The sequence below is a fragment of the Pygoscelis adeliae genome, unplaced genomic scaffold (genome assembly GCF_000699105.1).
Source record: "Pygoscelis adeliae isolate BGI_AS28 unplaced genomic scaffold, ASM69910v1 Scaffold267, whole genome shotgun sequence".
In the NCBI taxonomy this organism is placed as follows: domain Eukaryota; kingdom Metazoa; phylum Chordata; class Aves; order Sphenisciformes; family Spheniscidae; genus Pygoscelis; species Pygoscelis adeliae.
In genome coordinates, this window is record NW_008825150.1 from 294317 (window position 1) to 305944 (window position 11628).

Genomic DNA, 11628 nt, shown 5'->3' on the forward strand with positions numbered 1-11628 from the left:
ATGTGTTGTATGAATGTGACAGAGCCAGCCTGAGGATCCTCAGGATTCAAGGCTCAGATGATCATTTGGCTCCTAACACCGTAATTCTTCCAGACATCTTCTCGGTGTCCTGTCCTGACCTCGGTGTCACCCACTCCAGTGGCATGGGAAAGGTTGTCACACATAGCTGCACCAGGCTCGATCTGGCCTGGGAGCCAACTCAGTCCTTGAACTTCTGTGCGTGGATGTTGCCAGCTTTTGCTGAAATCATAAATCATTTAAGTTCCAGCCAGCAGTGGTTGTGCTTGAGAAAATCGACCATTATCTGTCCACACTTTTAAAGCAGCCAAGAGGAGTCTGGCTGCTATAATATATAAAATACATATATAAATATTTACAGTTCTTGAAGCTGATAGCACCATACAGTCCGGTGTAGTGCTCAGGCCAATTAAGGAAATACTAGATGATCACTAGTAGCTGTTAGTATGATTTATTTCCAGAATATTAAAATGCAAACTGTGTCTCTTCATATGTGTATTAAAAGAGTATTTTTTGCAAATCATACATGTTGTTAGTCTAGTTCAGCTACAAAACTAGGTTTTCTTGAATCTCAAGCCATGACACCTTGAATTACAGGGGAATGGATAATAGGCACAGGGCTGATACAGCTGTATATGTAACTTAGTTATGAATATTTTGATTGTAATTTCTGTCCTGATGGTACTGGCAAAACTGACAATGTTGAATTTCAGATATGTTAGGGAAAGCCAAGAATGCAAATCATTTGAGAACTGATGGGATTTTGTTCTCTTCAATACTTTTACACAAATTTGAAAATGCCATCCTTAAACTACAACACATTTTTGTCTTTGCTTGCAGTTAAATTTCATCCAGACTGATTCAGTTAACGGGCTTGGTGGTCATGTTCAGACACTGATAAATTGCTCTGACCATGGAGGTATTAAGGGACAAGCCTTGGGACAAGGCTTTTAGGCGGAGAGGGAGTGTCATCCATTAGACCAAGCAGCGTAGCTGGAATACTTAAGCTTTTCATTTCAATCCTTTTATTGAATCCTTTATTCATTTTGCATGAGATACCACGATTAAAATATTTTAACTTTGTAATCTCAAGAATGTGCTGCTGCAAGGTTATCACTCGGCAAGGTTATCACTTGAGCATTTTACGGTGAGGCTGTGGTCCTTCTCCTTTGTACTGTGGAATGCCTGGACATTGCTTGGACATCCATCCTCCCAGGGCATGGAGAGGGCAGCTTTGAAGATCTGCCCTTGCCAAAGGCATCTGTTGGCTCTCCAGTGGCTCTTCCCTACTCTTGGTACGCCAGAGCAAGGCTGTTTGTCACTGTCCACGCTTGGCTGCTTCTCCATCCATCCCCAGGCCCACCGCTTGCAGGCACCACTCATGCAGCTTTGCTGAGCCACATGAATTAACTACACTGGATTTGTCAAGCAGACTCTTCCCTCAGGTAGTTTGGTTGGCAGGTCGTGTAGCACTGCATGTCTGGGAGCAAAGAGCCGGGGCTAGCTGACCAACGCTTGAATGCAGTGAGTGAAGGGGATGGTTCTCCTTTGCAGACACTGGTAACCTCTGTAGGCATTGCCATATGTATTCACCTTTTTACCATCTCCTCTCATGCCTGTTAGTCATTTCTAAATAGGCCGGTTATCTGTACATAAGGCAGGCAAGCAAACGTCAGTCACTAGTATCACCATGTTTCACTCATATTTTCTTTAATACTCTATGAGAACATTTCTAAGCCTGCTCTTCATGTGTCTCATATGAACCTAAGTTGAATTACAGGCATCTTGCTCATTTGTCTGGAGTCTTTTATCAGTCATCCTCTTCAAGCTTTTTCCACCTGTAGTTGTTCAGCTGTGCTAATTGAACCTTGGATGTTTTGAGCCTTCAGATCCCTGCACTGACCTACATCAAGAAATTATCTTTACGTTTACTGCAACTTTGCAAATGGTAATTTTCTGCAACTTCCCTTTGTAACAACTGTGCAATTACTCTAGGGACCTGCTGCTTAGGTATTAATTTACTTGTGTTGTCAGAATCCTTACAGCTTCATATTAACACTAATTGCAGTGCTTCTTCTGCTCTGTAGATCTTAAATGCTTCATATGCAACGTGGTGTTAATGTTATGAATTGGTAGCATTCTGAGCATTTTTGTGCATTTCTTTCTGCTTGTCTTCAGCATGAAGGGTGGGATTTACCTGGCAGAGGTATATTAGCTAGACTCCCTTTATAGTCAACAGAGAGAAACAGGCGCTGCTGGGGCTGATTCATCTCATCTTGAAGTAGGTACCTAAAATAGGTCAGTTGCGTTGTGTCCTGAAAGCTCCATTTTCTCTGCTCAGTGAAGGGAGTGTGGGCTGGGACACGGGAGCTCTCTCAGGCAGACAGCTGCCCTGCAGGCATTTAAAGTTAGGTGAGATAACCCTGCTGCAGGCGTCCTCCCAGAGCGGGGATTGTGTTGAAAGGAGCGCTTCTTTAAGCAGCCAGGGCACTTTTTTCTTTTTCTTTTTAAATTAAGTTTGAAAACTCAACTTTTCTTCCATAAAAGAAACCTTCCTGTTAGACGTGCCAGGATTTGAGCCAGCCTGAAGGACGGTTCACCCACTCAAGGGCCAAATTCTTATCTTTACCATTCGAGTGTGAGTAAACTCCCCTTATTCAAGCTCACCGTTGCTGGAGCAGAGTTGAAAGTCAGGCCCAGTGAAGGGTTCATTTTCACAACGAGCTGATGTCCCGAGCCAGAGAGCGGCTCTGACCACTAACCTGCCAGGGGGCAGGGACAAATGCCAGCTTGGGGACCACCACGAAAGCCCCATCTGTGCATTAGGTTCAGTCTCACTAGGCGCAGCAGTGTGACAGCTTTGCCGCAAGCAGCAGAGCTGTGCTGGGTCACTGCTCCGCTCTGCTTAAACCAAGCAAGCGGCAGCCACGCAGCGTAGCTGGAGGGCTGCCGCGTGCTGGCTGAGGGCTGCCGCATGCTGGCTGCGACGCCTGCGTCTCCGAGCACTCCCCCGGCCAGCGCCAGGCCATTCATAAAAACCCTCCGCATCACTTATGCTTGTCTGTCAACGCACGGTCCCTTTGATCTCTGTATTATGCAATCTGGAATAAACCGGAGATGTCTCTTGCTAATCTGTTGTGCTGCAGATGATGCTGTTGGAGATTTTACTGTTCAGTTTTTATAGTAACTTTTATAGCACTCGATTAAATAGACCTGGTGTCAGACAGATGTGCTCTTACTCAGCGTATTTTCCACTTTCCTCTTTGCCCTGAAGTTTGCAGAGCGAACAGACTTTTAACAAAAGAAAACTCTTGGCCCTGCTGTCCTCCAGCTGCCCTGCTAATTGATCGGGACCTGAGTGCATGGGGCACTACCCCAGTACTGAACAGAAAGATGATCCCTGCCTCTTCTGAAGCTTACAATTTAAATCAGGCTCCATTTGACTGAGTCAGAGCCCAGGAGGGTAGTGCTAGTATTCACAATTCCATATAAAATTAACTAATTAATTAGAGTTATTCTAAATGAATAGGTCCCTTTAAGAACCACAGCCCAAATCATACACTTTTTTTTTTATCTTTTAATGTAGATATAAATCTTCATGGGTTGAAATAACATTTTAAAAAAGAACTATCTGGGTCTTATATAATCAGCTTGTCCTGATTTCCAAGAAAGCTCATGTTTTTGCTCAAGCAAATGAAGTAATTTAATAAGTGCTTTAAAATCCTTTTCCTTATGTGGGAGGGCATCTTAAACTTACATTTTTTTTTTCCTTACTTCTTATGGCATTTTTAATGAAGCATTAATGTACGCAGAACATCCCACCAACCCTCTTTCCATAGCTCTCTTTTACAAACGATATTTATAATGTATACCATAGCTTGTCTTTTAAAATAGAAACAGATTGCTGAACAGGTTTTATGTCCTTTATTAGGCTGGAAGATGCTGAATTTAGGGCATTATTTAGTCTAATCCCTTCAAGAGTATGTTTTGTATATTACATAAACAGGGTTTCTTCCATCTTCTTAAACATCGGTACTATAACTGTAAATTACATCTTTTTATACGACAACAGCTGTGATCTCTTCTGCACTGGAGACTTGATGATACCGCTTTCACCCATGATGCCGTTTATTTTTCCATTACTACTTATGCACTAGTGTTTTTACAGTGTCCTCTACAGGAGCAAGTCTACCTTTTTTTCATACAAGATTTTAATGGTAAACCGGTGCATCTGAATTGAATTCTGTACTGCCAGCATAGTTTACAAAAGCTCGTTTGAGCTAGGACTGGTAAAGCTTACAAAAATGTCATCATAAAATCTGCATTTCAAGTGTTAACATTGCTACTAAACTAATTTATCTCCCAAAATGAGGTGCAGTCATGTAGGCATCTCAGCAACTTCAGTGAAGCATACTGTTACAAGCCTGAGCTGAAATCTGGCTGCGTGCAGCAGCAACCATCTTGCTTTGCCATAAGCAGCTTCCTGCACTGTCCGTATTTCTGTATGTCGCAGTCCCGAAATCCCACCCTTAAGACTTGGTAACTGTCTTCAGAGAAACAACATTCCCATCCCAAATGTACTTCTGAAATGACATCTACTTTATGACCGTTGGTGCTTTCGGTTACCTCTCCCCGCCCATTCTTCCCTCGCACTCTGAAGCAACCTCACCGCTATTCTCTGGACTCCCAACATTCTTTCTCCCTGGATTCGTGATTTCTGCTGTTTTACTACCTGGACCTTTTGTTACCAGGGGTGCTGTTCCTAACGGGATGGACAGGCTTCCTGGCCTGTCACCATCGTGTCGTTACCATGGGCAGCAATGCAGAGAAGAGTTTCCTGAGCTGATCAGAGCTTGACCATGATTATGAGTTGTTTCGAGGTCACCAGCTAGGGTATGGAGCTCCAGGTGACTGCGGCTGCCTCCTGGCTCCCAGCCTTTAGCAGCTGCAGCAGCTTTTCATCCTCTCACTCAGTGCGAGGCCCCTCCGGCTGCTTTCTTACACCTGCTCGTGTGGGAGGCAGACTGCTGCCCTGCCTCAATGGGTACATGAAGCACGTAGTTCCCCAGGTTGGTTCTGCTCTGGAGGTACCCAAGTCCTCTGTCGAGTGGTAGATGTTTCTCCGTGACTTGTTCATTCCCTTGGCACTGCAGTTCCCATCAGTTGTTCCCCCAGAGTTCCAGTGAAATCCCCACCAATGGGAGATGTGGAATTTGCAAAATAACCTTCACAAGTTGAAGGCTGACAAGTCAAGGGAGCCTGACAGAAATGCTACATTTGGTGAGAAGTCGATGCTCACTGTGCCTTTGTCATGGATTTGGCCATTAGCAAAACTCTTACTGTCTGAGAAGAACCAAGCTTTTGTTTTAGCGTTTCAGGTCAAGTTATTGATTATGAATTGCATTTTAACACTCAGCTTTAGAGCGTTTAAATACTTTTCTTGGAGATGCAAACATGGGACATGGGAAAATAGTGAATGTATTTAGTCTCAGAGTATTGAGAAGGCTTTTATTTTCATTGTTTAGTGTAGAGCTGTACATGGTCTGTTTCAGAAAAATGCCTGAGAATTCACCGTATAGTACTGATGGAGTAGTAATTACTGGTTGTCTTTTAAGCAGAAAAGAGAGTTAGTTAAGATGTTCCTGGGCTGGTCATATTGATGATGTTTGACTCTGTCTCTCTGAAACAACACAAGGAAAACCACAGTAAAAGAGCAAGCACAGCAGAAGAGAGCTGAGAAAGACCACCTTCTGTTGGCTGTTGGTCTCTGCTGGGAAGGAGGTGGGTCTGGGCAGTTCTGAGGCCACCAAACGATTCACCAAGTTCCTTTTAGCTGCTTTTTGAGTTGTAAGAGGACAGTGGCTGCCACTGATGGAGTTGGTTTTTCCAGTTAAATCAGATTCTTTTGAGGCAGGAGAGAAAGAAAAAAGATAAAAGCTGCTGGAAGGTGTGACAGCAGGACTCTAATATTGGTGTTTGGCATTTAGCGTAGCCTAAATCTCATTCCCTCTTGTTTGATCTGATGGGAATAACAGTCTGGCTAAGGATTATCAAGGGCTGACATTGAGTGGTTTTGGATGCTGCTTTTAGGGTAAAGCTTCTCCCTTTCATCTGAAGGGATCTGGTTATCTCTGTCATCTTTTTCAAGGGCTTTTTCAAAGCAAGGAGATAAAGTCAGAAAGGGATAGCAGTGTTACCATCTGGATAATGATGCCAACCCACAACTTCACCAAGAGGTGTCAGAGCTTTCTAAGTTAAGCAGGTCAATATGTTTTTTTTTCTATTTTCAGCTTTTGATGACTTCTAAAAACTGTTTGGGCCCAACAAACTTTGGGGAGTGTATAGAGGAAAAGACAGGGACACTGGTGAGTGGAAAGGGAGAGATTCAGCAAGACAAATGACAGTTCAGTTACAGTAAGAAAACTGTCACAGGAGTTTCTCAACTGTCTCTTTAAGACAAGGGACTATTCTTTGTAGAAGGCAGAGTAGAGTAGAATAGAATAGAATAGAATAGAATAGAATAGAATAGAATAGAATAGAATAGAATAGAATATTTCAGTTGGAAGGGACCTACAATGATCACCTAGGCCAACTGCCTGACCACTTCAGGGCCGACCAAAAGTTAAAGCATGTTATTAAGGGCATTGTCCAAATGCCTCTTAAACACTGACAGGCTTGGGGCATCGGCCACCTCTCTAGGAAGCCTGTTCCAGTGTTTGACCACCCTCTTGGTGAAGAAATGCTTCCTCATGTCCAGTCTGAACCTCCCCTGGTGCAGCTTGGAACCATTCCCACACGTCCTATCCCTGGATCCCAGGGAGAAGAGCTCAGCACCTCCCTCTCCACGTCCCCTCCTCAGGAAGCTGTAGAGAGCAATGAGGTCGCCCCTCAGCCTCCTTTTCTCCAAACTAGACAAGCCCAAAGTCTTCAGCCGCTCCTCACAGGACATGCCTTCCAGCCCTTTCACCAGCTTTGTTGCCCTCCTCTGGAGGCATTCAAGGACCTTCACGTCCTTCTTAAATTGTGGGGCCCAGAACTGCACTCAGTGCTCAAGGTGAGGCCGCACCAACGCTAAATACAGCGGGATAATCGCCTCTCTTGACCGGCTGGCTATACTGTGTTTGATGCACCCCAGGATGCGGTTTGCCTCCCTTTCTGCAGGGCTGCTCTACAGCCACTGCCCTCCCAGTTTATACTTGTGCCTGGCATTACTCCATCCTAGGTGCAGATCCGACATTTGGACTTGTTAAATTTCATCCCATTAATCATAGCCCAATGTGCCAATCTGTGTAGGTCCGTCTGCGAGGCATCTTGTCCCTCAAGAGAGTCAACAGCACCTCCCAGTTTGGTATCATCAGCAAACTTGCTAATGGTGCACTCAACTCTTGCATCCAGATCATTGATAAATATATTGAACAGAACCGGCCCTAGAATTGAACCCTGAGGAACACCGCTGGTGACCAGTCACCAGCCAGCTGTAGTCCCATTCACTACAACCCTTTGAGCCCCGCCCTTCAGCCAGTTCTTCAGCCAGCGCACCGTGAACCCGCTGATCCCACAGTTGGACAACTTGTCCAGAAGGATGCTGTGAGGGACAGTGTGACAGGTAACTAGCATCTAACAAGTTTAACAATTACTGCTGACCAGAGCACTTGAACGCTGACCTGAGTGGAATGTGAGACACATCTGACTCTTCTGAAGCATCTCCCCTCGTCTTGATGGGATCCTTGAGCCTTCCCTGCCTGCATCTCCCACCTACTGCTTGGTCTGCTCGTGACATGCTCTGCCCCTCATTGCCACGAGAGGCCAGTTTATCTAAAAAGCACACTTCCCTGCTGTCCCTTCCACCCAGTCTCACTTCTTCTCTTTAAATCTTGGGATTTAAAACTCACCTGCGGCTATGCCTGATCTCTCTGCAGTCCGTCATGCTGATGGCCTTTGCTGGGAGCGAGGTGAGCTGCACTCAAAGTGCTTTGTGGCTACAGCAAGCAGTTTTTTTAGTTGTTGCCTCTTTCCAACCCTGCGCTGCTCCCCAGAGACCATCGGGAAGAGCAGGCTGAAGGTTTTCAGGGAGCTGACCAGGTGCGAAAAATCAGCTTTATTTTGGCTAGATAAAATAAATATTCTTTCCCTGCCTTTCTGGCTGTAACAGAGGATAACTTTTCTCTGGCTGTTTGTTGATGTGCAAAAAATGCCAAGTGACTCTTCAGAGTGTGTTGGTACCTGGTGTGACCCCTCAGCAGTAACCCACTAGTAAGTTGTCAAAACTGAAGAGCTCTCAAGCGCATCCCCGCCAGCACGAGGGACTTTTTCTTTGCTCAGTCAGTTTATTTTTCCGAAACCTCTCAACTCTCTCCGATTATCCAGTCCATCCTCCTTGTGCATCACCTCAGTCTCGGACAATGCGTCCTGGGTTTCAGAAAAGAGGGAGTCTGAAGTCCAGCTGCCCTGCCTGGGGACGTCGGGAGCTGTGGTGGGTGGTGGGCATTGCCTCGTGCCCGTGCCGTTTCATTCCCATCCTGTGCTCAGCACAGCTGCACGCTTCACTCTCCCTGTCAGACTCCATTAGCGACAGGCCAGGGAGTCTGACTGCAAGCGTGTGGTTCTGTGTGTTGCTACGTGTGGACTCCCAACTCCTCCTGTTGCACTCTGGCCGGGAGGCTTACAGATCAGCGCCTGGCTTTGATGGAGGTCAGAAGTGCTGGCAGGAGCGGATGCAGCCCTGGGACCTGCTCGCGGGGCCGGGCTGTCATCGCTGTCACTGGCTTCTCAGAACCCAAAGCTCAGACTCGTCTCTCCAGCAAACCGACTCCAGGCTCTTGGCCTCAGGAGCGTCTCCCGCTTGTTAATAAATGAACTTTGCTGGAGATTCCCAGCAGCGCTCTGGCATGGGTGGGTTTTAGTTTTCATTTAGGAAGTTCAGAGCCCTTCCTCGTTTAGCAATAGCTTTCCTGGCAGGCAGCAAAGCGTATTATGACCCCACTTCTTCCTACCATCTCCTGTTCTGGTTCGCCAGGTTTGCTAGGCTCGGCTGTAGCTTCCCAGTGCTGCAGCATCCCACGGGGATCTGGGCCTCTCCTCTCTCATCTTCCTGCAGGAGGAGACTGTATGTGTGTGTGAAACACAGGCTGAGTCTCACTCTTGAGTGCTTCTGCTTTCCTTAGGCCTTGCCTAATTAAATGCCTACTCACTTCTCATCACCTCCAGTTGCCAGCAGGCACGCATGGGTTGGCAGTGCTGCCTTAGGTCCCCTGAACTCTGTGCGGGAATGCAGTATTTCACAGCAAGCTTGGCTGTTGGAAGCAGCAGCGAACATCAACACAGCTATCCCCGCTCCCCCCGGCCCTGCCCACCACCTTACAGCAGTTGCTGTGTATTTATATGCACGACACTGCTACCATCTCCCTCAACCCCACGGCCCGCTTCACATCGCCAGATGTGCACAAGCACCCACCTTCCCCCAGTGGCACTGGGAATGTTCCTGCCACATTACCAAAACCCAGCGCACCCCTCCCTGGCAGAGCAGCCGTGCTGGTGTGTCCCGCACTTCCGTAAAGGAATGCAGGAGACAAAACCCCAGGACTGCTTCCCCACTCGGTGACCCCGAGTGACGATTCCAGCTCTGCTGCTTGGGCATTAGCAGCAGGACCCGCTGCCCTGCGGGATGGTGCCTGGGTACGGCCGGGAAGGTCTGTGATGACAGCCTGTATCAGTGCTGCAGCTGTCACCAACCAGAAGAGGAACAGGCCTGTACCGGGTGTTGTCTTAGTCCCCGCTTGAAATGGGGGCTGTTGTTTGTGCATATTTTCCTAAATGTCGCAATTTTACTGTAAATAGCACCAATGGAATGTAATATAAACAAAGGGTTTTTAGAAGGAAACCCCACGATCATTGCATCTATAACACGAAGAAATAGGAGAAGAAAACAAGGAGAGGGAAAAAATGAATTAAATTAGAAGCCATATTTAAGTATGGCAAAACTAACTTGGCCTACTTAATGATTAAGTCAAAAATCTGAACAGATCAGCATTTACAAAATCTTTGTTTTACAGATATGCTGTCATTCAACAGTACTATTTACTAGAACCGCTGGATGAAAGGTGGCCCTGTATTGTAAAGCAAGTTAAATTATGTACAGCCAAGCACAAGACAATCACAGCTGCCCCTTTTAGCTTTGAAATGTCTGTATTTGTGTAAATCACACAAGACTACTTATATGTGTGACATCCTACAACAACGTGTAAGAGAAAAACACGGCAAAGACATAGACACACACCCCCCCCTTTGTCTGTGGGTTAGCCCGGCATTTCCCGAAGGACAGCGGCAGTTTGAAAGACGTAGCCAGGAAATCACCTAAAGGCATCTCGGTTGTTCACCAGTGTCCCAGTTTTCATTCTGGGAGTTGCACTCTTAGCGTCTGCAGCAGCTGGAGTCTATTCATTTCTAAAGGTTACCAGTACAGCAATGTGCCCGCGCCCGTGCGTCAGAGCTGTCACTTCAAGCCATCTGCAACACGCGGCTGCTGCCGATTTAAATGTTAACTTGTTCACTCCTCAAACCATGCAAGAACAGGAGAGAAAGATCATGCAACAATTATGTACAGCTTTGTAAGGCCTTTCTTGCCCACTTCCTTCCAGAGACACGTAAGTTCATCTGAGGAAAATTCTGTAGTAGGGAAGAAGTCGATTAATTTCAGTTGCAGATCCTGAACTTACAGTACTCATATGCTATTTAATTGCTTTAGCTGCTTTTTTTTTTTTTTTTTTTTTAGCGGTGCACTGGAAGCTTATGTCCAATCAGTAAGAGCGAGAGAAGGAAAGGAGTTTGCACCAGTCTATCCCATAATGGTTCAGCTGCTGCAGAAAGCGATGTCGACCCTTCAGTGAACGTGTTTGCACAACTCTCTCAAAACAGGGAGCGGACAGTAACAGTCACGGGTCTTTGGTGCCACATACGTACTTAAGGTTCTTGTTCCCAAATACGTAAGCTTTACAATGAAAAGCGTTTACCTTCTTCACCTATGAAACTTCTGTCTTCTTTCTCTACATTCGCATTATAGGGGAACTTATTTATACACAAATATTGTAACAAAGTCGTACAAATTTTATGTGCTGTAAATCTGCATCTAATAAAAATGAATCATTCTTCAGCATTCCTTCTGAATTTAGGAAGGTGTAAAATGAGAACATGCTCAAATATTACAGTATAATTGCTCAGTATATCAAAGAAGGAAGTAGCTCTTTTCCTACAAGTACAGTTTTACACAGTTGGATACATTTTAGCCTTATTCAGAAAATTGTACTTTTGAAATGCTAGAATCATCAGTTTCCATCTAAAAATCACTAATTTTAACACAAGGAAAAATATTTATAACTAACGTAAATGATTATTGCACTGCTATTCACTTGGAAATAATTTATATTGATTTCAACTCTCTTTTTGCTTAAACTGTAATAAAGAACACTGGCTATCCAATCTTGAATTCAGTATGTGAAATTCTTCAGCAGCTTCCTAACTAGAAAACATCAAAAGACACTTCGGATGGCTTCATGTAAAGACTTCCACACAGAACGTGCTCATCTCTGCAGGGCTGACTTAATGATTAGTCTC

At 45.4% G+C, this 11628-nt stretch overlaps 1 protein-coding gene across 1 annotated transcript in view; it reads left to right on the forward strand.

Moving 5' to 3' along the window:
• COG5 (component of oligomeric golgi complex 5) overlaps positions 1-11491 on the forward strand; it is a 193646-nt gene extending 182155 nt beyond the window's left edge. Inside the window, exon 22 of the mRNA XM_009328367.1 lies at positions 10790-11491. Coding sequence (XP_009326642.1) covers positions 10790-10904 — 115 coding nt within the window. The 3' untranslated portion in view covers positions 10905-11491. The remainder of the gene's footprint in view (positions 1-10789) is intronic.
• Positions 11492-11628: the final 137 nt, after the last annotated feature.